This window comes from Magnolia sinica, chromosome 6 (genome assembly GCF_029962835.1).
Source record: "Magnolia sinica isolate HGM2019 chromosome 6, MsV1, whole genome shotgun sequence".
Classification (NCBI taxonomy): Eukaryota; Viridiplantae; Streptophyta; class Magnoliopsida; order Magnoliales; family Magnoliaceae; genus Magnolia; species Magnolia sinica.
Window position 1 is genome coordinate 17,263,819 of NC_080578.1, and position 27,897 is coordinate 17,291,715.

The window sequence follows — 27,897 nt, forward strand, 5'->3', positions numbered from 1 at the left end:
TCTTACTAGGGCCCACAATGATATTTATTTGTCATCCAACCTATTCATAAGATCACACAGACTTGGATGAAGGGAAAATACAAGTATGAGGTCAATCTAAAACTTCTGTAGGCCCCAAGAAATTTTCAACGGTGAAATTTCAATTCACACTGTTTCCAGTGGTGAGGTACACTTGAAATTTGGGTTATACTTCAATTTTGGGCTCAAGACCTCATGTTATCAATTAAAATGGATAGATGGAGTTGATAAAATATGTAAATTACGGTACGCCCCACAGAGTTTACTCAGTACGCTACTGATATACTCGGTACGCATTCCGCTTCCGAGCTTTGGATATGCTTCAATTTTGGGCTCATACATAAAATGAGCTCAAAAAAATAGATGAACGGCGTGGATAAAACAGGTACATCATGGTGGCCCCCACAGAGTATCCACACCCGCTATAGCATGGCGGTTCCTCACTTAACAATCCAGCCTTTGGGGCAACAGTTCCGTGATCCAGACGGTTGAAGTAAGCGACATCAGTGAGGATTTTCAACACCCACTTTATTATTATTATAATTATTTTTTAAATTCTAGCTGTTCAAATGGCCCTTTTCTGATGAATGAGAATGTCCGTGGGCTCTTATTTCAAAACAGTAGGCTAACCATCAAAGGATCAGGATTGCCTCACCAGGAGACTCTTGGCCCCGGATCATCAGATCAACGGTCTGGATCTCTAAAAATTGGGTCCACTTGTATGAACTCAGTACCTGTAGGGCCTATCATTCAGTGATCTAGATACCCGAAAGCCTGAAATGATGGCTCAACTGTAGATGGACCCGTTCCTGTGTTCCCAGTCTGGAATACCATATTCCTTAAATTTTGGCTTTGACATTGCTACATTTCTTCTCTAAACCGTCTGCTTACCATCCATCAATCGAACGGTTGGGATCGTTTCCTCAAGTAAAAATATGTCCCATGGTCAATCGAATGTTTGGCCAATTGAACTGACGGTTTGGATTATTGAATTAAAAACAGAAAACTAGAAGATAATATGCATACCCTCTACTGGTTTGGATTACCCGCTAGAAAAAGTGAAAAAGAAAGAATGAGGAAAGCGGAGTGCGAGCTGCGACACACCGTCTCACCGATTAACTCATCTCACCATACCGTCCCATTCTCGGGACAGCCCGGGACAGCAGGATGCGGCCGTGGGCCCACACGACTCCACGACATGTCCCTCAACTCCGTGCTTTGAAGAAACCGCTAGTCGATACCGTAGAGAGACTTCCACACGTAAACATACACCGTGCACTTGAGGCACCCCAGCTTCAATCGCAACCGTTCAAATCATGACAGAAACGGTTGGCAACCACACGCTGAACGGAAGATCTAAATACTCGGCCAACAGCCATCAAACGAGCAGTGAAGATGAAATTCATTACATAGTCGAAATTGAACACCAAAATATCCTTCAATCAAAGCTTTATAATCCTTAAGTAAATCTGAATCGATGGATTCATACCATCTACTTTTGCTCACAACATTTGAACGGTTAGATGGAAGCAAGCTTATTCCACGTGTAAAAATTCCACCCGCACGTGTATCGATATTTCAGTACTCCGCCATCACATTTCCCTTTTCTTTTACCTACACGAGAACATTATATCCAGCGGCAGCATTCATTTGAACCGGCGAAAATCTCCATTTTCCCTTCCCTCAGAAATCTTCCATCTCCAACCTCGATTTCTTCTCTGCATTTTCCCATTTTTCCCTTTTCTGCTCTTCCAACCACAAAACCTAGCTAGGGTTCGACCATTTCTCGGTTTCTCCGCGCATGGTTCGAGCCATTTGAATTCCCACAGCGACCATGGCGTCAGGAGGCTATAGAAACGGCACGTCCAAAGCTTCTTTGAAGCTCGACAGGTCCCTTTCTTCAAGTTCCAGCATCAAGTCGGCTATAAAATCCAAGCCTAACCTAGTCTCAACCACTTCGGGGCTCCGCCGTAGCAGCCCGGGCTCGCTCAACGGCACTGCTGCCGCAGCAAAGGATGATGCTGGTGGTTAGTTTCGTCATTTTACTTATCGGATGCATCTTTTCCTTTTGATCCGTAGAATATTTTTTCCCCTCCTTCTCATTTGAATGATTTTAGCTGGGATTTGTCAGAGAGTGCGATTTTTGCTTTTGGATTTGGTGGCACAAATGCTAGGGTTGATTTTTTCTTTTTTGTAATGCTGATTGATAATTTCAAGTCTGATTGGTTCGCTGATAAAATCCCGCCCCCAACAAGAGTCTGTTTGGATGCTTATCTGATTCGTGATGGATATTGTATGCAATTGTGATTTGGGTAAATCAGTAAATGTGGATGCATTTCTGCAAGCAATCGGTTGATAATGCTAGTAATTTCGGCATGTTGTAAAGCAAAAAGTGAAGATTCAGTGTCAAAGTATCCTCTTCTATGGAAATTGCATGTGCTGGTCCGTTTAGTGGATTTTTGAGGGATTAACTGGCAAAGGAAGTGGTGGGGGTCATAACGACAAGTTTCGTTCTTGTGAATTTCTCCAGAGATTTTTAAAATTTGAGGTTTTTCTAGGGATATTATTGGGAAAACCCCACAAAAATATAGTTTTAAAGTATCTGTTAATTTAATAAATATTTTTTAAAACTTTAATTTACATAATTATAAGTGATCGGTTAATGTTCTATTTTGTTAACGTTAATATTAGGATATTTTTGTGATAAAATTGTGAAAATTTGAAACTGGCTGTATTTTGAAAATATTGTGATAATGTTGTTCAGTTGATTTGTTGTGATGATGTTGTAAGATTTTCTAAATCTTGGTGACATTTGTCACACTGGTGGGGGTGATAATACGGAAAGTTTATAGTGTAACTATAAGACCAGCCATGCTTTATGGACAGAATGTGGGGCAGTTAAAGAACGTGTCATAGGACAAGTGTAATTGAAGTAAGGATGTTTAGATGGATGAGTGGCAAAAAGAGAAATGATAGAATTAGAAATGAATGCATTCGAGGGGAACTTAGGAGTAGCACCAATATATACTAAGATGAGGGAAGGTAGACTTTAGATGGTTTGTTCATGTGCGATGGAGGCCGAGAACCGCACTGGTTAGAAGGAGTGAGTTAGTACAAGTTGAAGGCTCTAAAAGGGCAAGGGGAAGGCCCAAAAGGATGTGGATGGAGGTAGTAGGAAAAGACTTGATGACCTATGGTCTAACTGAAAGTCCACGGTGTAGGATGGCCTAATCCAATCCTAAATGAATGCAGTATTTAAAAGGGGCAGATTTATGCAAAAATGAATGTGGTATTCAAATGGAGCAGATTTATGCGAGCATTAACAATAAAATTCAGCATTATACATCATAAAACAAGAAGGAACTAAGGAAAATTCAGCAATGATCATGGCCATCCATCACAAACACGTTGTATTGAACCTTAAAATCTAAATTTAGTCGGATCCGGCGAAAGATAAAACTTTTGTCTTGCAATAAGTCCATTTGACGATTCAAGTGAATTTTCTAATCCAGGAAATAAGAATTTTCTAATACAGGAATTTTTTTTGATTATAGTTCAAATCTAAGGCCTTAGGTGATGAGATTTAAAGAAGATCAATATATGTATATGTGGGGATTAAGAACTTCCAAGATCTAATGGTTTGGATTGAAAAGAAAATGGATTGACTCCTAGATCTAGAGAATTTAGAAGAAAAGGAAGAAAAGAGGTTTAAAGAGGAGAATACTTTGAGAAAAGAAAGAAGGAGAGAGGAGGAGAAAATGAGAAATCACTTCCCTGGGCCTCACGCCCTCTTCTAATCACTGGAAGTTGAAGATGGAAACATTCGGCTTTGAAGAAGCAAAAGTTCTATTTTTTGTAAACTTAACATAGCATTTTTTTTTTTATAGGTTTAGGGTAAAACACCCTTATAAATTTGAAATTACATTAAATGATCAAAATATACCCATATATATATATAAAATTTAAAAGAAATTCGCATAAAAAATTGTGCGCGCACTATCTCAAAATTCAAATAAATAAAATATTCATAAGATAAACTCAAATCAAAAATGCCCAATGAGCCCCAATGATAGCGCAATGAATGTGGGCCGCGACGATCCAACGATCCGATCACACCATCATCGTAATCCAACGGTCCAAATATCTTCTTTAGGCAACTTTCACACATCACTAACACATGTGTAAGGTCTTCAAACTCTAGAGACCCAACCCGTACCTGTCATCTAACTACATTGACAAAGGTAATGCACGTCTCTTGCGTTGATATACTTTGAATGGTTTGATGTCCGTATCAGTTTTGCCCTTGATAGAGTGGAATGGTAGAACAAAATTTATGTAGAAAGGTCTGGCCCTTGATAGAGTGGAATGGCGGAATAAGATTCATGTAGCTGACCCTAATTAATTGGGATAAGACAAAGATGATGATGATGGTGGTGGTGGGGATGATGAAAAAGGAGCATTGAGATATTCAAAATTTAGCAAAATGGTGACTAGGATATGCTTTTGGGCATGTAAGAATAGAAAATGAAGAAAATGAACCCAGACTTTGTAAACTTGCCATGGATTCGTATAACTAGTGTTTTAAGTGTCGATGATATTGGTGATATTTCCCACGATATATCTTATATCCCACATGCGCCATACGAAACACACAAGGAGTGCGATATATCCGCATGTTCGATCTAGTGAACATTTTCGATTTTTAATCCTTTTTCTGTAAATCATGTTAAATCAGTGTCGAATAGTTACAAATCCATGATTTTTCATGTAAAACATAAAAAAAATTATGGATTTGGGAGCTTCAATTTCAAGATTTGGAGGAAACAGGCCGAGTTGTGGAAAAAAATTCAAAATTTTTCAATTTCTCGCAAATCGATTGCAATATTTATGTCCAAATATAAAATCAAACATTAATGTAACTTGATGTAGTGATTCTTCATTTGCTTTTGAATGTATTGCTTGTGTTTCCACACGTCTTTTTACATTTATAAATTATATGAATAGACTTTGAATATACTTGCATCAATTTAGTTAGACAACTCATAGATTAGGACCCCATACAAAGAAAACCTATTATTTGCACTTGTTTTTTGTAATGTTTTGATTTATAAGTGTGTATTGATGTCTTTTTTTTTTAAAACAATCCCTAAAGTTTCATTGAAAAATTCAACAAATTTTCCAAATGTTTCCCCGTGTCTCTAACAACAGCAATAGATTAAGTGATACAACTGATATATCACATGCGATAACCAGTACATATCCGTATCCCAAGGGTGCAATACATAACGCGATACCGATATTTCGAACATTGGGTATAACTATTACAAGACCTAAATGGGAACTTATAATTTTCGTGAATATGTCAATCAATCTGGACCAACCAACTGATAAGTCACTTGATGGATGGACGGATGGTAAAAATTGCATTAATTAAACTATCTCTAACCATTTAATCTACCGGCTCTTTTGGATTATTGCTTTAATATTTTCTTGGCAATGCCCTTAAATCTTCTTTCTTTTTTGGAGATAACATCAAAATTTGTTGAGAGACGGACTAAAAAGGCACACAAAAAAAAAGAAAAAAAGAAAAAAAGGAAAAAAAGAAAAACTGAAAAGGAAAATTACAATTCCTTCACGCATTTATACAAGAAGCCCACTCAACAACTTACTCCATTACCCTACCTAGAACCATATCCATACTATTGCTAACATTACAAAACCATCTCCCATTTCTTTTTAACCATAAAGCCCAAAAAAACAGCAAGCAAACTTGACCTCTACAAAGCCTTATCTTGCTTTCAAAGACCCCACCACATTCCAAGCCGAAAGGAGATCAGCAGCAGAATTTGGCATCACCCAATGAACATGAAAACTCCTTAGGAAACCTGACCAAATTTGAGTTGTGAACCGACAATGAATGAAAAGCTGATTCACCGACTCAGAATTTGCCATGCGCATAAGACATGTTTGGGATAATCATTGTACACTTGTAGAGATTATCTGCTGTCAACATCCTCTCCCTTCCAACCAACCATCCAAAAGCCGCAACCTTCTAAAGAGCTCTGTACCTCCAAACATATTGAGTTTTGTGCTTCGACACTAGCCCCACAAGGATCAATCATACAATAAAAGGAATGGAACCAATTTATTCCAATCTTCGACCACTAGGTGTAACCCTTAAGAGAAGTATCTTGTGGTGAGAATGAATGGTCTGTTATCAACAAGAAAAATGTTTTCCTACTTCCATAGTCTCATGCATTCTGGGCCTTCAAAAATATTCAGTACTCACTTTGTTCGCATTAGCTCTCTTTTATGCATACTTTATTTATTTTTTTTCTACCATTTTCCTTCTCTCACTTGATCCCCTCATTTGGATTCATGTTTGTTGGCCCTTTTTTATTGATGCTGAATTATTCTTATTGCTTCCATGTCTGGGACAGTTCCTGGGAGAGTTCGGGTGGCTGTTAGATTACGACCTCGGAATGCAGAGGAGCTGGTTGCAGATGCTGATTTTGCTGATTGTGTGGAATTGCAGCCAGAGGTAATTGCAGTGTCATTTTCTTGTTTTTTGTAACCTTTTGTGTTGATATCTGGTGCTAGTTCATGATTATGCTTTCTCCTAGATACAACTGTTTCATGGAAGGTCATAACTTGAACATTGCAATTCATGGTTTGTTTGCTCTACCTCAGCTGAAAAGGTTGAAGCTCCGTAAGAATAATTGGGATTCAGACACCTATGAGTTCGATGAAGTTCTAACTGAATTTGCATCGCAAAAGCGTGTCTACGAAGTTGTTGCAAAACCTGTTGTTGAGGTATCTATTATGAAATCGACTTCATAAGCTTTCATTCCTTGTATGAATTTACACTGAAAAAGCATATCGTAGAAGTTGGTTTTCTAAATTTTATCAGAAATGTTCCTTATATCTTCTGTGGAGGCAATTGTCTTGTCATTCCTCGGCTAAGTTGTTGACTTATGCAGAACATGACTGAGCATGGTTTCCTTGTGTAGAGTGTTCTGGAGGGTTACAATGGAACTGTGATGGCTTATGGACAGACTGGCACGGGGAAGACTTTCACTCTTGGGCGGCTAGGTGAGGAAGACACCGCTGCCCGTGGAATTATGGTGCGCTCAATGGAGGATATTCTTGCAGATGTTTCTCCAGATACCGATTCTGTATCTGTCTCCTACTTGCAGGTTGTTGGGCCCTTGCAGCAGTATCTAATTGCTAATTATCTTTTGTAGTTGACTATTGAATGTGTTTTGTTTTTGGGATGCCTTCTTTATACGTTTTCATAATGATTTCTTTGAGAACTTTCTGCTGTATGATATGCTTGTTGTTTTTCACTGTGTACAGCTTTATATGGAGACCATCCAAGATCTCCTTGATCCTACAAATGATAATATCTCCATTGTGGAAGACCCAAAAACTGGAGATGTTTCACTCCCTGGTGCAACCGTAGTGGGAATCAGAGATCAGCAGAGTTTCTTAGAGCTACTACGAATAGGGGAAGCTCATCGATTTGCTGCCAACACGAAGCTGAATACGGAATCCTCCCGTAGTCATGCTATTCTAATGGTGAATGACTTGTTGTATTTGTACGGTTAAGTGTTCGTAAATGTTCTGGTTTTGTATGATGTTTCAAGATTTTAATTTATGCTGGGGAGAGAATAAGTGTTACTCCCTTCTTGCAGGTACATGTTAGGAGGTCTGTCAAGGGAGGAGAACTAGAAGTATCTCTTTCAACTGAGAATGGAAATGGCTCACACTTGATCAAACCTCTCAGGCCACCCATTGTTAGGAGAAGCAAGCTAGTTGTTGTAGATCTTGCGGGTTCCGAGCGTATTGATAAGTCAGGTATCCAAGAAAAATCTTCATGTGTCAAGTGATTTGTTTTCAAGTAGCTGAATGGTTGTTAGTTTTGGTTTAAAGTGAAAGAAAAACAGTTTCTATGCATTGCAATTTGTTTGATCTAAATCCCTATATTTAAGGGTGCTAGGCACATGCTAGTGCCTTTGGAATGCATGCATGCCTGGAGAATCAAGGTGCAATTTTTTTTGAAAATTCATTTAAAACATAAACATTATATTTATAGTTATATATTGGTTTTTTAATTGTTAGATACCAGTTCTGAAAATGTAATCTACTCAAACATTCCAATGAATCTATAAGACCCCAGAATCTCTAAGTCTCCTAATTTCCCAGACCTTAAAGTCCTAACTGCATAAAATTCCCAATGCTTCTTAGCTCAGAACCCCAAGTCTCCAATTTTTCATAAATTCCCCCCCAGCTCTAAATCCTATTTTCCCAGTTTTCCAAAACCCAACCCTAAATGTGAAAATTTCCACAACTCCCCTAAATTCCACAACCCAAAATCACAAATTTGCCAAAATCCCTAAAATTTCCAAAACCAAAGTAATGTTTTTCAAAATCCCTGAATCCTCTTACCTAAACTTTCCAATTCCTCTAAAATTCTCCAAGTTGTCTTCAATCTCGTGTATGGCACAACTGGAAGCTCAAATTGCTTTCGAGGAGTCTAATCTGGTGCTTAAAACACTGATATAAGAAAGAAATCAACGTCTCATGGATTCATGAAGAAAATCTAAGAAATTCGGGAAAAAGAATCAAAGCTTTGGTGTAAAGAAATAGAAAAAAAAAAAAGAAATGTTCAAAGAGAGTTTTTATTTATTTAGTCCCAAAAACTAATTTTGGGACTAAATTTACTTGACTGTCAGTTTGACTTACATGGTTCGTGGTGCTCTGCTTTCCCACTGGAATCAAGAAAGAAATAGCCTAAATTGACTAATCATTTTGCACTTTGTGTGGGTGTTAGAATAAAGTTGGTGTATTTGCGACCCATTCATGATTCACCTTTGAAGAAAAAACATGGATGTTTGAGAGTGAATGAAGCATAAATTAAGAACCTTTTTACCTACCAGAACGCAAAAGAGATTATATGCAAGGGTGATGGGTGATCTTTTGTTTTCAAGTGCTTTGTGCGCTTTTGAGGAATATGCCTTCTCTGTCTTGCCTATAACCTTTCTCTGCTGCTTGGTGTCTCTTTGGTGTATTTTATTTTGTCTAATTGGCAAAATCTGGGACAATTAAATGAACATAATGATGTTATATGAGGATTATGTATCTGGCAGTGTTGTTTGTTGTCTTCTTTTTTGCCTTCCAATTGTCAATAAACTAATATGCAGAAAATCAATAATTCACGGTAATTATGCTACATTGTAATGCTGATCTCTGTATGCTATGAGTTGGGCCCCTCAATGCTATGGTAAACTTTTATGTTCCTTTCTCATTTTCAGGAAGCGAGGGACATACATTAGAGGAAGCTAAGTCTATCAATCTCTCACTTAGTGCATTAGGGAAGTGCATTAATGCCCTGGCAGAAAACAGTCCTCATGTGCCAGTTCGTGACTCAAAGCTTACAAGGCTGCTTCGTGATTCATTTGGAGGTATGACATTCTTCATACGTGAATCGACATTTATTGTGATGGCTTGATTTCAACTAGAATTGACCATGGATCTCATAACATTGCACATACATTTTCATGTACTTGTGTCTAACAATGGATTCTTCATTGAGATGATTAATAGCTTCTGGCATGCTATCATATTTAGAATTTGTTATTCCATGCTCTGTCTAGAATGTGTACGGGAGTTTCCGAGATTTATTTTTTGTTAATATGGCATCTTTCAAACATGTTTTGACTGAGATTCCAACAATGCACCAGGAACTGCAAGGACTTCGCTGGTCGTAACTATTGGTCCTTCTCCACGTCACCGAGGAGAAACTGCAAGTACCATAATGTTTGGACAAAGGGTGAGGTTCTTGAATTATTGTGGCACTTTGTTAGTTTTATTGTTTATGGGTACACCTCCGGTTGCTATGGAAGATCCAAACTGTGTTCAAATATGTGTCTGCATAAGCATAGAATTTAAAAAAAAGCTGTGCCGCTATATGCTGCTTCCTTTTGTTTGTGCTTAAACCTCACATATTATTTCGAAAAGTACGTCGACATACGGAATCTGTGGAGTTATTCGTTTTTTGCATGCAGTGATTAACAATGAAGAGGAAAACAAGCTACATTGAAGGGATGGACTTCCCTAATACACAAGGACCTCCAATGTTCATATTTGACCAAAATTGGATGCCAAACAATAGTTTCTTGAACCCTGGAAAACTTAATCTATAACCCTGTAGCTAGATCTCGAACTTAACTAAAAAGAAGGCCTGATCTCTGTGGCTCGACAGAGCCTTGCTTTATCTCTTCTAATGTTCAATCTTTATGGATATGGTCCCTTTGTGAGGGAAAAGTTAACAATGCTTGTCGTTCCATGCACACTTTTCTTTTCTTTTCTTTTTAAGTATCAGGTGGTGGCATTATGTTCTGTAGAAATTCTTTTTGGGACTCTTTTTTCTGCGAGGATGCCACATAACTATTGAAGGACTTGTAGCCAGTGTTCCAGTTGTCGTTGATATTATTGATAATATTGGCATTCCCAGGTTGGTGATATAGATACTAGTGGAAATACTGATTTTTCGAGGTATCAGCGATATAACGCCAATGTATCGATAACGTGTGGCATCGCCAAAATCGTCACTTATTCTCTTTAGTCTTTACACAATCTCCCTTGTATCCATTGGATCAATGATATTGTCACTGATAATCGCATGAGAATGGGGAAAACATGCATAAATATTACGTAAAGAAGAAAAAGAAAATTAGGAAATTTATTTATTTGGAATTTTTTGGTATCTAGTTGGGTTTTGGATTTTGACAACTCTTCAGTTTTGTGAATCAACTTCATTTTGGGGGAAAATTGAGTAGGGGGAAAATGTGCATAAATACTACGAAAATCAGAAAAAAATAAAAAAGGTTTTTTCTTTTTTTTTTTTTTGAGGATCTCGTTGGGGAGTGGATTTCGACCACTCTCTAGTTTTCGTGAATCAAATCCACCATTTTGGGGGGAAATCGAGAAGGGGAAAATGCTTGTAAATACTCTGAAAATCAGAGAACAATTACAAAAAGGGATTTTTTTTTTTTTTTTTTTTTGGGGGGGGGGGGGGGGGGGTGTTTTTGGGGAGTGGATTTCAACCATTCCACTTTGATTTTTGGAGTTTTTAAAATTATCTAAAATTTATTTACAAAAAATGCAAAAAAAAAAAGTTTTATTTACAAAAGATAATGATGCTGTTTCATGAATCACTTACTAATTTTTTCTATTTATGAATGGATGTTGATTAGTGATGTGCTGCATTTAATCTCTCTGAAAAAGTGATGTGTTGCATTTTTTTAATAGATAATATTTTTTTGGAGTATTAAAATTATGAAAAAATCTGTCTACTTTTATAAAGTAATTATGTTATTTCATAATTATGTATGCATGCATGGATGGATGTATGATATATGCCTGTGGATGGATAAATGTATGTGTTATGGATGGATGGATGGACGTGTTATGCATGAATGGATTGATAGGTCTGTATGAATGCATGCACATAATTATATATGTGTGCATGGATGGATGGATGATGTATCTATGTATGCATGGAATTTTTTTTGTTATGGTATTGCATGGTTTTTTACAACAGCACATGGTTTAGGCCCCTGTTAAATGGAAACTTATTTATGTATGGTTCTTTTTTGCAAATTTTTTTTTTTTTTTTGGGTAATTATTAGATATGTGAACCTGTGTGTTTTAGCATCTTCCGAAGTTTCACTAAAAAATCCCACCTTTTTCTCCATTGTTTCCCCAATGTTTCTCATGGTCAGCTATACATTTTTGGGCATTGGTGATATTATCGGCTATGTTGATACATGTTTCCATGTCCCAGGTCGGCATTGCATATACTGGATACTGATACTACAACACAGCTTATAGCTTTTAGGGGGAATATATTGCCAGCATATGTATGCATAGTGATCTTCCATGCCTAAGCCCTAAGAAATGTTCTGTACAATTCATATATTCATGGTAACTTTGCACTTCAACGTATCAAATTATGTAAGCAACTGCATATGCAGTCGGTGTGCACCTCCACATATCTTTATGCATACGTACCGTGGGTTTAATATGTATGTGAATGGGCATTCATGGAAAGATAGAATCATGGAAATGCTATAATTTGTGGTTGTATCAATAAATACCTTCATACTTGATTGGTGAAAAATTTTCCATTGAGTCATGGAAACTTTAGAAGTTTGTGCCACGATCTTGCTGCTTCAAATCAGTTCACGTGAAAATATAAGGTGTACTGGCTGTCTAAAAAACTGGATGCATGCTATGAGGCCATGGGTACATTATTTTGTGGCATTAAGTTGGTATGCATGTGCACTTTTCATTCTGCACTTGGGGCAGGGCATCAACACTTTTTCAAGCCTTTATCATCGAAAATGCAGAGCCAAAGTTGCTTGACATTAAATGGCATGAGTCTTCAATACAAATGGAAGTTCCCACATCAGTACCCATCTTTACTGAGGAAGTACCCTCGTCATTTCACATCTGAAGACATGATGGAGAAGGGACCTCCCTTGTCATACTAAAGTTTCTGTTCTCCTCAAATGCATTTCTAGTCACTATTGGATTTGGCCATTGCTACTTGCCCTCTGAATTCAAGGTTAGGTTGATTGCAAGAGGCCCCATACAAGCTAGTTGTTCCTGATGTTTGCATTCTCAGATTGTGTCCCCAACACGATCGCCATGCTGCCATTTTACCTCTACATTATGACGTTCATCGTAAGAAGACTTTCTGCTAACCTAGGCTTGTTTTGGTCAAGAGCAGATGATAACTTTTCTTGGCATGCTCACTATTACTGTATTCACTGTGCTATCTAGAATAACTGTAAATATTTCCTCACAGAACTTTATGCAAACTCACTGTCATACGGGCGAAGGTCCTCTCATCATTGGAGATAACCTTTTTTATCTTGTAGGCAATGAAGGTTGAGAACATGGTGAAACTAAAGGAAGAATTTGACTACAAAAGCTTGGCAAGAAGGCTTGACATACAGTTGGACAAAATAATTGCAGAACATGAAAGACAACAGAAAATTTTTGAGGATGAGGTCGAAAAAATGAGAGTAGAGTCGGAAAATCGCATCTCCGAGGCTGAAAGAAACTATTCACATGCATTGGAGGTTTGTTTTTTAAATATCTGCTGTAGTAACTAGTAACTAATTTATGGTGGAACTGCATATTTGGAAAATGGTTTTTGGGCATCAATTTTCTGACAGTGGGGTTAGTCAAGTCATCTGTGAATACACTTGATTTGAAGGAGGCATGTCTCATGTGAAATATCTATTTATTGGGGGTGGGAGAATGTGTCTTTTCAAGACAATTCTGGTTCTCTTCTTAGTATGGTAATGCAGTAATGTTTATCATGATGCTCAAGATATGCATTTGATGCTAGATTGGCTTGGATTCTTAGTTTCTTACACAACATATGACTGTGGCTGGTTTTGACAATATATGGATTTGCATTTAACTGAACCAATGATTGTCTACATGTAATTTACAAATTCCGCCCTCTGCAGTTAGTTGCTACAGTGAGGTCATGTAAAGTGGGTCCTGCAACTATTGCATCAGACTTGACCTTGGACTTCTCTATCTCTGACTTGTATTTCTTAAATGCATTTTTAATTTTCGGACAAATCATAACAGATCTTTTTTATTTTTATTATTATTATTTATATACATATATAGATGAAAAAACTGATGAGATAAAATACACGAAACTGAAAACCAACTTGGAAAGGAATTTCAAGTAGCTCCTAGGCCGGGTTGGCCACATTTTGCTAACACACCTCCAACAAAGTTGGCCCTGTTGTGCATGTGAACCATCAAAGTCCACTTTCATGACTCAAGAGTGTCAAAATCACCACAAATGCTCCTTTCATCCTCTAGGAAGGTTCAATTACCCAATGTACCCATCTTATTATGTTCACTTCTTCGCCCTCAATGATTGACCTTCTTCAACATAAGTGACCCAGATAACATAGGCCAAATTCTCAGTCCATGTAGCATCCGTCAAAAATGGTGTTGCGTATTGTTATGGGAGAATTTGAGCTGACTTCAATTGGGGTAAGCATGGCTCGGCCAGTTGAGCAACCGCATCGGGGAGAAGGGATGGCCGAGCAAGATAAGTTGACCCGTGATTTGGAACGAGCCATATTACTCTGTCCAAGTTCTTTTGTAGAGCTTTCACATCAGTCTGGAACCCAGAAGAAGCCATTACACACCTCGTCCGCCGACTCCGAGTAGGTGTTCATCGACAACACGACTAAACTGTCACAGGAAGGACTCGGATTATAAGGTCGGCTCGGGAAGAGACAAGTCCTATAATCGCGCTCGAGGCTTAACTCTAGTAACACTTGTATGGAGTAATATCCGGCGCACGATTTCAGGGTAACTGTCAACTTTAGCGAATGCATCGTTCCTGCTAAATGGCATAAGTTGTGCCGAGAATGACGAGCACGGTACTCTATCTAGAAGGTATAAATAAGGATTCATTTGCATAGACATTTACGCAAAATCTCTCATCCAAAACCCCATCTACACTACTTAGACCTAGATTCCCAGCCTGACTATGGCATCAGAGGGTCCCTTGCTCTAGCCAGGGTCTCCTTTGTCTTCCTCATGTGCAGGCAGCGCGAGTGCTTGGAGCTCGGAGGGGGTGAGCCAGATTTCTGCATCAACACGTATTATAGCACTTTGGGGAAGTTCAAATTAAGAATAACTTGGCTAGGCATTTTGTTTGCAAGTTGGAGATGAATAGCGAGAACTTAGGGGGAAAAAACTTCATATTTAGAAATATTCTGCAAAAATTCTGTTAAAATCTAGAACAGAAAACAAAGTTGTAAATTATAATACGATGATTGATCAAAATACAACATTTTTGTTCTACTCAGAAGTGATACAAGTGGGACCCACTTCTCATTAACCCAAGCCATTGATCTTGGGGGGCCGTTATGAGATGGACCATGCATGCTCTAAGACATTCCCAGCTATTCTATGGCAATGGCAATTGCACCCAACAATCCACATTTCACAAAATCGGAGGAGATGATTTGGTTCATGATGGGGTGTTGATATGGATTTTTTTTTTGGGGTGTTGGGGATGATTTCCATAGACCATCGTTGGGCATTACCGAGATACACATTAAAAAGAAAAAGAAAAAGAAAGAAAGCACGCCCCTTTGAGGAGCCTTTTATTGATATGGGTTCAAATATATATTTCAGGCCGTGGTTTGGCACATGCCCTTAATTACTTTCTGTAAGAAAATACCCTTGATTCTAAAGCAAGCATAAATAAAGAGGAAAGGGCACACATCATATAAATGAAATAAATAAGGTGCAAGGCGCCTAACCTTTTAAGGAATGCATTAATAAAGAACTGGAATGAACTCACTGCTTGAGAGAAATAGATATAGTTCAAATTTATAAATGGTTTATGAGCTTGTACAAGGTAGAGCCTTTGAGGAGATGTAAGGTGTTGTTGAGAGGGCGCGGACCACTAGGGGCACATGCCTTAAGGGTGATTGGCCACAAAAGGGATATTGGCCCTTATGAGTCAATTGACTGCACGGAGGTTCGGGTTTCGAGGACGGTCCAAACCTATCCTCGGGCTCACCTAATGCGGGCTGTGGAGCCTTCCAGATGGCGGTATTTGCTTCACCATCCTTTCAATCATACTACCAGAAAAAATACTACCAAAATACAAAAGGCACAGAGATTTGCATGGTTCGAAAATATCCGCACGTCCATGGGGCATTGGTACATAGCTTTTACTAAAATGAGGGAAATCTGAAGTACAAGTATTGTTTTTCCGAATGCTACGAAAAGTATGCTAGGGGTGACTCATAGCATGCATATGATAATGATCACTGATTTGGGCTCATGCCCCTTCACCTGCAATGCATACAGAAAGTAGAGTAATGCATGTGATGCATATACCTTAACCGGGGATCCTTCCTATTCAGAGTGTCCGGGTCACTAGGAAGGGCATTCATAGTGTCAGGGAATGGTTTGCCTTAATGTTTGTCCTGTGTAGTTATATAAAGGACACGCATGCTGCCTTGACGACGAGTTTATGGTCTCCCAAGAGCATACGTATGCTGGGTTGTCATCCAAATGAGTGGCAATGTGCGCTTGTTTGGCTTCTCCTTGTGATTATCATTTATCCAATATCAAGTATCAATTGCATGGCTGACCTCAGATCGTCACAGGGCTATATGGAGATAAAAAGCGAAGAGGATTGGTGTGTGACATTGTCCAGGCATGAGATAGGCAGCATAGGGCTATGGTAGGTACGAGACAACCAACGTAGTGTTGTGCCACGTACGAGATGGGGAGCTCAGGGCTATGTCAAGGCAAGTAGGGAGTGTAGAGCTATGTCCATGTAGGCAAGGAGCTCGTACCCGTGTTTGTGTGGGCAATGCAGGGCTGCGTTTATAGTTTATACAATACGATGATGAGGCAGCACGTGGCACTGCCTATGGATGTAGCTCAGCCAACATTGGCCCTTGTACTGGATAGCACGAGAGTGAGTGTGGGCGAGAGCAGTACTGACGATGCTTGCTGGCATGTAGGTGAGCTTGGATCTATGCTTAATTGGGAGACTGGTTGTAGGCGCTGTCCCAACAGCTCCGCATGGGTCATTGCCCCAACCTGCTAGCCTATATGGGTGAGCAGGCGCCTCTCCTTACCTGCTCATAGGTGAACTCAAGAAAGAAATGGTAGCAGCTGAAGATCCTCAGAGAGGATTTTCTCCATCTCTTCAAATGAATGCCCTTGAGGGGTATTTATAAGAGTTGAAGTAGGTGACCTTGCACGAGGCCACGAGGTGATGGTGCTGGGCCAAGCAGGTGACCTCGTGCGGGACCGCCTAGCATTGGTGTTGGGTTGCCCTGCTATGCTAGTGCCAAGCCACCGCCGGGATTGAGTGCGGAGGCGGGTGCGCATGGGATTCTTTTTTTTCGTGTCAACATGTGGAAATTTGAGTAGTGTCTCACATCCATCATGTGGCCTGTCATATGAATGATTTCAATCAATGGAAGTTGTTAGTCAATCCAAAGCTCCACAAGCATTGTATATCTCCCTTAAAATAGAATATTTCTGTTTTCTGTTTGCCTAATTCCCCCCTTCTCTTTGTTTCTCCAGGTTTTCTTTATAACCCTAAATACATAAAGCAGTTCCCTAATTTGAATTCAACTGAACAAAAAAAAAAACAAAACAAAATACAATTCAGTGAAATAGGTTCTGCCGTTGTTATTATTATTATTATTCTCTAAGTTTATAGATAATGATTATGATGCAAGTAATGTCTATGTAAATTGTGGACCCAGTATAATACTTGATTCCTCTGAATATAGTTCTTCAGCAATTAAAAAAAAAGAAACATTACTAATTTGTAGACTCTTCATGGAACCTATGAGCTTCATAACCATTTATGATAGTGGCATTGAATTGCCATCGCCTTGGAAAAAGTCAACATCTTCTGAAACCCTACTGGTTCAGTCAAAATTGCATTTAATCATCAGCAATGATGAGAGGCCCCACAATAAGACTAAAAGTTGGAAGTGAAGCACTTCTCAACCACTCAACAGAAATACTTGCATGCAGTATCTTTCTAAGACGTGGATGCATAGCCACCCTTTCCTCTATGTCAGCAACAACTGCTCTATTACATGTAACCAGTCTGAACTGAAGCCTCGATGTTAGATACCATGCAGTTCTGCTCTTCAACCTACCACCACCTCTTGTAGTCTCCAAGAGTATGTATCTGAAATTAAATATTTAAATCAGGATCAGAAAATTGTTTAACTCAGTATGACTCTTTAAGTTTGAAAATGGAAACAAAGGCCAGTAAGAGAGCTGAATATTTTGCTCTTGTTAGTGGACGGAGTAAAGAAAAACAAATAATGATTTACTCAGAAGCTAAACAGGTGATGTTGGAGATGTTGAAATGAAGAAGACTCACCTTGGAGGAAAAAAACGAAAAAAGAAAAAAAAAAGAAGACATAAGCTTCTACGATAAAGTGAAAATAATTAATTATTAGAAGTCCAGCATGAAATTTACACTGTATTAAGTAACTGAAATAGACTCATGATGGATGTGAAAAGAAAAAAAATACAATCCACATTTCTCGGATCAGCAAAAATTTGATCTGAAAGCTCTCACGTTTATATTTGAAGGATGGTAGATCCACAGAGAATTAACATTTATTGTTGTTGTTATCATTATATCATTATTATCATCATCATTAATAACATTTGTTGTTGTTGTTGGTGTACTTGTTGTTTTATTAATTGCGAAAGAAATACACTCTAAATGTCTCAGATTGGCAACATTGATCTGAACCCTCTCTTTTATTTTTGGAGGATGGTAGATCCACAGATCAGAGAATAACATTTATTATTGTTATTATTCTTATTATTAAAAAGATTAGAGAAGAACATGGAGGAGATAGGTAACAACAAAAATTAATTAGCAATTAATGAGATTGACAATGAACTGATAGCTACATATCCTGCTAGGGAGGGTGAGATGATTGGTTTGCAAATTATCCCAGCTTCCTAGCTTTGATACTAGGATAACACCACTTCATGTCACAATGCCATTCAATATAAATTAATGAGTGAAATGGCAGATGATCAGTTCTTTATTTCTTACAGACTAAGAAATGCAATCAGGTTTTTGTAAAAGACAAGTTTACATTGTTGTAAAATTAAATAATTAAATACTGAAATACCATAATGCACACTCATCCTTTATACTCATATTATTAGTTTCATTATGTGTTGATCACTTATTCTCCTTGGGCAAAAGACCTTATTTTCATCTCTGACATATTGGATGAAGGGTAGCTCTAGATTGGTTCCCATTTACGTTTTTCAGGACTTTTGCAGTCATACTTGTGTTCCTTGATTTAGCACTAAATTTGTTTTACTTGTTGGTAGTTTCTTTCTGGTTTTTGCTGAACCCTAATTATGTGGCAAGGCTATGATGATGATGAACAACATTCTTTTTCAACCCCTTTTGCCATTTGCTTTTTTGTAGAATGAAAGACTAAAGTACCAAAAAGACTACATGGAATCAATAAAGAAGCTAGAGGAACAGTGGATTCTGAATCAGCAAAAGCATGGAAATGATAGAACCAGAGCTGAACCTAAAGATGAATGCTTGGATAAGATGTGTAGCACAGAGGTATTTCCTTCCTCTGAAACAATCTTTCATGTTGCATGTTCCAGTTTTATTTGAATTATTAGCTCATTAATGTGATTTCTCTTATTATTGCTACTACTACTGTCTATTATCAGCTTATTATTATTGCTGCTGCTGCTGCTGCTACTGCTACGACTACAACACTACTATCACAACTATAGTAGTTACTATCACCACAAATGCTGCTACCACTATAATTTTTATTTGATGATGCACTCCTATTTGTGATGAATGCATGCTGTGGCTGTCTGCAGCAAAACACCGATGAATGATGACCGAAGTTGTCATAGGATAACCCTTTCACGTTTCCCTAAGAGTGTCTCAGCAACAGGTCAGTGATGGCTAGCGAAAATGGGTTCCACAAACAACTTGGCAGGAATCTGGCCAATTTCTTTGGCAAAGCCAAGGAAAATTCCTTTGCAAAATAACACCAAGAACGTGAAGGCTAAGAGAGATCATCTGAAATTTACTATGTCGGAGAACTCTTATTACGACTTATTTATAGAATGTCTGGTTAAACTTAAGCAACCTTAACATTAAGCAAGCCCTAAAAAACCCTAATTGACTTTAAGCTAACTTAACCACTAAGTAAGCCCTAATAAACCCTAATTAACCAATGTTGATCAGACACAAATGTAGCAATTAATGACGTACATGGCCTACTGGTGGGTCTGATCTTCACGTGTGACTGAACTTGCATTGGTACATTGCCACAATCCACCTTAGTCTCGCTCCTTTGTGGGCCTTGGTAGGAATTGATAATGGAGGCCAATGCATCTCGTTGGCATGGCATTGCATGCTTGGGATGGCTTCATAGACGACAATGCTGCCACTTTTACTTAGTTGTGCTCCTCATTTTGGGCATCAGCTTCTGCTTCTCTGTGGAATCATTATTGAAGGAGATTCCAAGTGCGCCATCAGTTGGGTATATGGGTCAAGTCCAATTCCTTGGTAGAAGCAATTTATTGTCAACAGAATTAAGAGGCTGATATACTTGCACTTTTTTCCTTTGGTCTAATCACTTGAAGAAAATTCCATATCTGACTGTTTGGCTTAGGAAAGAATGAATTGGGACTCTGCGTATGTTGTAGATGATAATCCGTTTCCTTGACAGATAATCTCTTCCTATTTTTCCAAATAAAAGGCCATAAAAAAAAGGTTATGATGATGTTGATAATTCACTAATTTTTTTTTTTTTTTTTTAACATATATAACGAATAAAAATAAACTATGGATTTTTTGAAAGAAAATGGTTAAAAACCAACTAGGTATGACTTATGAGTCACAACGAATCATGATTAACAGTAAGCATAAATCACTATACTTGCCTAGACCATAGTTAATACAGCTAACATGGGTGAGTTTCTCCTTTGTGGAACCCAAAGGAGCCGGCGTCATCTCTCTCAGAGGAAATAGCTGAGCTCAACCAGTTGCTTCAGAATGAAATCCGTTTGAGAAAGGCAGCTGAAGAAGAGGTCAGCAATCTTAAAAGCCAACTGGTACAGTGGAAAAGGTCAGAGGTATGTTTAATCATGAACAGTGTTTATGGCTTTCATCCCATTGATTGACCCTGTTTATAGGCTTTTGGTAGTATATAAGATGAAGTGTTTGGTGTCCTAGGCAGCTGGAAATGCTGAGATTTTAAAACTCCGGAAGATGCTGGAAGATGAAGCATGTCAGAAAGAAAAACTTGAAGAAGAAATCACAATACTGAGAAGTCAGTTGTTGCAATTGAGTTTTCAAGCTGATGAGGTATGCTGTTTATAGTCATTTTAACATCATTTGATGGAAAGTCTTCATATCTTAAGCATCCCGAGATATTGTTTGGCTAATTTGGTGAATTATATATATATATATATATATATATATATATATATATATATATATATATATATATATATATATATATAGGGCTGCTTAGTTCATATTTTTATGTAATCATTTTATTTTATTTTTTTCCATTTTAACCTATTAATTGTATTTTACTAGACAAGGAGGAGTTTAGACAAAGGCGATCCTGCAAGAGTCTTTACTGGTTTAGATTCCCTCATGAACCAAGTTAGGCATCTACAACTCAAAGATTCAGGAAATGGACAGAAGGTCTCAATTGCTAAGCTCTTTGAACAAGGTAGTAGGTCTGATTGGATCTATATTTAGAACTATGTTACTTAGTTATTGATCACGTTTGTTTATATATCTAATTTTCTAGATTTTCTAATAGAGCTGATTAATATGGCAGTGGGTTTGCAAAAGATCTTGTCATTGCTTGAATCAGAAGATGCTGATGTTCGAATTCATGCGGTGAAAGTGGTTGCTAACCTAGCAGCTGAAGGTAGTATTCTTATGGATGCTGGGGCCTGCTGCTCTTGCATTCCCAGGCATTGTGTGCCACGACTGCCTGCTTTATGTTTAGATGCTTGCTTTACAAACTGCATCAGGTTTTCCTTAGGTGCCTCTGGTTATGAACTTTTCAAAAATCAAGCTGCGGAGATATTTCAATGCTTTATGTACATTTAGCTTCTCCATGTAGTTCTCAACTGGTTTGTTAATGGTATAGCTGGACCTGCTAGGTTATCATTGTAGCATTAGCCTGCATATGGTGTTGAAGACCTTGAGATGAGTAATTTAGTTAGAGGCAGTGCTCGAAGCATTGGTTCGTGCTATGCATCGTACATTTAAGACATGGAAATATCATGGGAAAGAGCATATGTACCGCATAATGTATCACGGTCTGAGTGAAACATTGGTTTTTTTTTTTTTTTTGGGAAAATGGATGATTTTTTCAGTGAAACTAGATGTTAACAACTTAATAGGTACATGAATACACACTTAGAATTGCATAATAGTTTTCCATTTTTTATGGGACAATTGCGTACTGTCAATGTCAGCCACAGGTGATGCAATTATATCCAAACTGAGTTCGTATCATTCAAATATCATAAAATACAAGTAATGAAACACAGTCGATAAAACACTAGCAATAGACATTTTTCAGCACTTGCATCATGATCTTAAAGGGTGAAAACCAAAGAAATTTGGATTTCACCAATTTCTTCTGCTTGTCACCTCCAAAATTCAATGCATGAATAGCATGCATAAATATGGATTTCTACATGTTTTTTTCGCTAATCTGTTGGGAAAAAAAAACAATTTAAATAAACTTTACTCAGCTTTAGCGTTCTGGCCTGAACCTGCTCTTGGATTGTGGTTTCTCCACCAAATTAATATCTTGACTTGAAACAACTCTAGTGGAGTTGTTAAAGGACACCAAGAAACAATCCCCAAATAATTTGGGCAAAAGAGCCTTTTTTAGTTTTGCTGGATTTATTGATTTATTTATTTTGTTGAATATCACAAAATTTGTTGCTGCATTGATTGTAACTTTTGAAATTGCAAATTTTCGTTGATACTATGCATTTATGACAAGCTTCTCACTGATATGTTTCAATAATGTTGATATTGTAATACATTGGCAAGTCTTGTTGATATTATCATCAAGGCAATGTAATTTTGTGATAACCACCCTGGTTTTGTATGGATGACCTGTGATACCAATAGTATCACCCAATACTATTGATACATTGGACAGTGGTGAGAGTTCATTGCATTGGTTACATTCCCAAATGCAGATATATGATTGCCACTGCTATTGAAATTTTGACCGCCCATTCTCCAAAATAATGTTTACCATGTGCAGAAGCAAATCAAGAGAAGATTGTTGAAGCTGGTGGTCTTACTTCCTTGCTAATGCTTCTCAGAAGCACAGAGGATGAGACAATACGTAGAGTAGCAGCGGGTGCAATTGCCAACCTTGCAATGAACGGTAAATGTTTACATTTTGTTTGATTTTTATTGGAGTTTATCATACCATTTGATTGGGCAGACGTTGGGTTCATCTTACAATTTAAAGTATACTGGCCCTTGTTCTTGCTGTTCTAAACCTGTGCATATGTACTTTTGGGTTCAGATTAGTCCAATATCCATGTCTTCTTCTTGCAGAAACCAACCAGGAGCTGATTATGGCTCAAGGGGGCATTAGTTTGCTGTCAACAACTGCAGCTGATGCCGAGGATCCTCAAACTCTTCGAATGGTTGCTGGAGCCATTGCTAATCTCTGTGGCAATGGTAAGCTCTGTTTTATGTATCCACTGTTGCTTTTGCATATACTGGATCTTGTACCTGTTAGTTTTTTTCGTAGAAAGCAAAAAGGTTGCTTGAAGAGGGGTCATATTGTTTGTCATTTGAATTTAGGCTCCTTCTGTTCTTCTATATTGCAAACAAACAACCCAGTCAAAATTTTGACTCTGGAGATGATTGTACCTGGAACTCAGCTAAACTGATTTTCTAGACATACCCTTGTCATAACTGTTTTGAAGCAAGCTTTGAAGTCCACTGGTATAGATCGTGCACACCCCCAGCCTGTCTCTGCTGCATCTTTTCTGGATCAGTTCCCAATCCTCTGATTCAGTTGCCCCCCCCCCCCACCCCCCAACACACACACAAACAGTAACATGGTGGGATTAAGAAATAAGTCTTTATTTCAGTCGAAATGAATACGTGTTTTGCATTTAGGAGACAATAAAGAAAGCAACTTTCATGATAATCATGGAGCCAATGAATGGATTAGGGGCCCCAGGCGCCGTTTTCGACCAACACCTGTCCTGCCTTTCCATCCAGATCTGCAAACCATCTGCAACTACAATCACTTTGCTTAGGATCATCTGATTCTAATTGATACTGAAATTCCCTTCTAAAACCATAATGCAGTCAAAGTAACATGCCCTTGTCATTTGAAGATGAAGGGCAGAATAGTTTTGACCAGGGAAAGCTTCTCAATACTGTCTAGGAGTTAAAATCAAATTTATTAAGAAGAGGGAATGGCTCAAGAAAGTGAGTCGATTTGACTTCTTCATCCACTACAAGAAGGTAGATTGGTTGAGTATGAAGCTGCATAGTTTTAAGTAGTGAGTGGTCTCCACTCATGTTTTGTCACCTCTCAAACAAGAGGGAGTCTTAGGTTATTCTCTCTTAGCTTTACCCCTTAATCACTCTCTTTTCCCTCTTGTTTTTCAATATCCAACGCCATTTTTAAGGAAAAAAGAAAATATAATATTAATTCCGACAGGGGAAAAATCACTGCAAGTTTCATAGAATTCATTTCTTTCTGGTTCCTTTGCTACTTTGTTACATATGGCCATGGGCTTGTCCAAGTTTACAAATGATTCATGGATTCCATGATTTGGATTTTCAAAGGGTGTGCTCTGAGCATCTGGTGGCAGAAACACCAAAGGGACCACATCTCATGAGCATGCGCATGTGAGCGTGCACCCAAAAAGTTTAGGGAGACTCTTTGTAAAGCTTGTTATCAATAACAATAGTAGAAATAATTTTAAAGCTCAATAATTAAACATATGGTGTAATAAATTACTGGAAATATGGTTGTAGGTGCAACTATAATGCCATCCATACAACTCAGTTACGGAGATCTATTCACTAATGAGATAAATAGCTTTACAGTCCTGATTTGGCAGTTAGTTTCGTAGGGGGAGATAATTTCACCGACAACTGACAACTGCTTTCCTTTTCTAGTGCAGTGGTTCCTTGCCACCTTAATATACAAATAAATAGAAAAAAACCTTAGTTGTTGAAACTGTCTTCAAACCACGGGGGCTTTCGCATTCAATCTCTATGATTCTTGATACTTTTCATTGCAAATCCCTTCTCACACAACTTCTCATCACATTAAGGTTTCATGTTGCTTTCTTCAGATAAGCTACAGATGAAGCTAAGAGGTGAAGGTGGTATACAGGCATTACTAGGAATGGTTAGATGTGGGCATCCGGATGTTCTTGCTCAAGTTGCTCGTGGCATAGCAAACTTCGCAAAATGTGAATCTAGAGCATCTAGTCAAGGTAATACTATCTCATGGGGTTGACTATTTACCATCCAGTGTTTCAAGTATCGGTATAGATGGATGTATCCCACCCTTGGGATACAGAAACACATCAGCTATTGCATGGGAAATATCGGATTTGTCGCATAATGTAACATTGTTTTGGGAAACATTGGGAAATTGGTTGAAATTTTCAATAAAACTTTAGGGGATGTTAAAAAAGACATTGCACACTTAGAAATCAAAAGAAAACAAGTACACACAATAAGTTTCCTTTATATAGGGTCCTAAATTATATGCTATTTGACAGAAGTGCAACTATTTTAAAAATCAGTTCATATAACATATAAATATAAGAAGACATGTATGAAAACTTAAGCAAACAGATATCTAATGTGCTAAATATATAAATATTAAAGCTAAATAACTGCTGATCAATTTGGATTTTAACAATATATACACACACACGCACACACAAATGTATTTTATTAGTTTTTAATATATTTTTATTATCTTTCAAATATATATATATATATATATATATATATATATATATATATATATATATTAAAAAACCTCTGTCAATCTATAGATCAGCCTCCAACATGTCTAATGTGATATTTTTTTTTCCCACTCTAATCGCAATTTAAATGGGTGAAATGGGAGAAGTTTTGGATTTTCTCAAATCTCTTATCTTTCCCAAATTCACAAATTAGAATGTAACTGATATTAAGATCAGCCAACACTTGTAAATGCTTGCAAAGTAAGGCTAAATAATTGCTGATCATTTTTGTTTATTAAAAAAAAATTATTATTTATTATTTTTATATTTTAATTTTATATATATATATATATAAATTACATGTCCTATGTAATTTTTCCATACTCTAATTGCAATTTAAATGAGCAAAATAAGAAAATTTTCAGATGTCCCCAATTTTTCCTATTTTCGCAAATCGGAGGTTGAAATTCATGATTGAGCATGTAAAACATATAAAATTATGGATTTTCATCTCAGTTTAGTAATTCCAAGTGATTTACAAAAAAAAAAAAGGTAAAAAAAAGAAAAGAAAGATGATTGAAATGGAAAAAATCTCACCGTTTGAAAGCCAGGCCCACCCGCTGTTTGATCTCAATTTTCATGTAAAACCCCCACTAATTCTCCAAAAAATGGAAGAGGGTTGGTCGAAATCAATTTGGGAATGGATTACAGGCAAAGGATTTGAGAAAAAAATCAATTTTTCTATGGTTTTTGGAGATTCTTTTCGAAAAAAACAAGGGGATCTTGTGGCTGGAATGGTATCAACAAATGCTGTTGCATGTATTGTCAATACCAAGAAGTATTTAACTGTGATATCGTCAAAATATCGCATTATATGATACAATATGATATTTTGTAATATCTCATTTGATACCCAAAAATCTAATGACTTCGGGGCTGTTTTGTATCAGGCTTACGTGATTCTGATACTATTGGCTGATACTACATGCACTTTTACTATCTCTTGATTTCTTCTTTCCTAAAATTCAGCGTCGATCCCAAATTATTCTCATCACAGGTTTTCTATTGTAGAAAGAGAAACTTTGATACTTTGGTAGAGTATGTTGAGTGATTCACTAGTACTTATTAATTGCTTAGAATTTGCATATGCATGGAATATAAGTAAATCAAATTAAATTGTGCAAAATGTGGATCTCACTTTAGATCCTAAAATGGCTATCCAATTGATGGGCATTAATTGGATGGTTAAATGTGAGTTAATGTATGCCTCGTGTACAATTGTTGAATGCCTGCGTATCAAGCATCATATGCAGCTGGAGAATCAGATTAATCCCCTTTGTAATAACATTGTCATGGGTTTTCAATGTTTGTATTGATTGGTTGTACCTGCAACGGCTCATCACAACAGGGACGAAGGTTGGGAAGTCTCTCCTGATTGATGACGGAGCATTGCCTTGGATTGTACAGAATGCCAACAATGAAGCTTCACCAATCCGACGGCATATTGAGCTTGCGCTTTGCCATTTGGCCCAACAAGGTGAGTATGATTTACCATTCATGAACTACTGATATTGTGTATATGGTATTGAATGCGATGAGTTTTCGGTCTCAGAAATGAATGCAAGGGACATGATTAGTGGGGGTGCCTTATGGGAGCTGGTTCGCATCTCCCGGGACTGTTCTCGAGAAGACATAAGGACCCTTGCACTCAGAACACTGAATTCCAGCCCCACCTTCCAAACCGAGTTGCGCCGGTTGCGGATAGAATGTTGAGGAACTTGTGGCTGATGCTCAAGTTGCTGGAACATATGTGAGAATGCATGACAGCTATGAGTGAGCCATTTTGAGATTGAGTGGTCGCCTGCTTGGTTTGGGTGCGCCATGGGAGCCTTCTGAAGTTTTTGCCAGAAAGGGGTTTTTGATTGGGTATGTAATCCTTAATTTAGAAGATGAATTTGTATATCTAACCATCATGTGTATGCCATATTTCCTTTTCTTCTCTCCTTTATTCGTTTTGTTTCCAAGGCATAATAGCTTCTTCAATGATTTTGGTGTTTATGGCTCTGTAGAAACTGTTATCTACATGCAATGAGAGAGATTATTATCTAGGTTTGCAGTTTCACTAGGCCATTTTGATAGAATGGGCCCCGTTCATTACAACTACACATGGGACGCCGATTCCCCTTCCCGCATCCAGGGGTTGCCTGCAGCGCCAAGCAGTGGGGCCCACTATGATGTTCATTCTAT

The 27,897-nt window shown here is 37.8% G+C and overlaps 1 protein-coding gene across 2 annotated transcripts; it reads left to right on the forward strand.

Moving 5' to 3' along the window:
- The first annotated feature begins 1,665 nt into the window (after window positions 1-1,665).
- Window positions 1,666-27,772, forward strand: LOC131248418 (kinesin-like protein KIN-UB). Of its 2 annotated transcripts, XM_058248696.1 has the most exons (19): window positions 1,667-2,045; window positions 6,459-6,559; window positions 6,709-6,831; window positions 7,029-7,214; window positions 7,375-7,596; window positions 7,713-7,875; window positions 9,333-9,482; window positions 9,762-9,850; window positions 12,966-13,169; window positions 19,091-19,237; window positions 20,641-20,775; window positions 20,876-21,007; window positions 21,245-21,383; window positions 21,495-21,587; window positions 22,953-23,078; window positions 23,255-23,380; window positions 25,024-25,167; window positions 27,059-27,187; window positions 27,263-27,772. In XM_058248696.1, exons 1-19 carry the CDS (start codon window positions 1,853-1,855, stop codon window positions 27,421-27,423), a joined length of 2,763 nt encoding a protein of 920 aa, XP_058104679.1. In that variant the 5' UTR covers window positions 1,667-1,852; the 3' UTR covers window positions 27,424-27,772. The 2 variants fall into 2 exon arrangements, with proteins under 2 accessions (XP_058104680.1, XP_058104679.1); XM_058248697.1 differs by lacking the exon at window positions 20,641-20,775 and having other exon boundaries at window positions 1,666-2,045.
- Window positions 27,773-27,897: the final 125 nt, after the last annotated feature.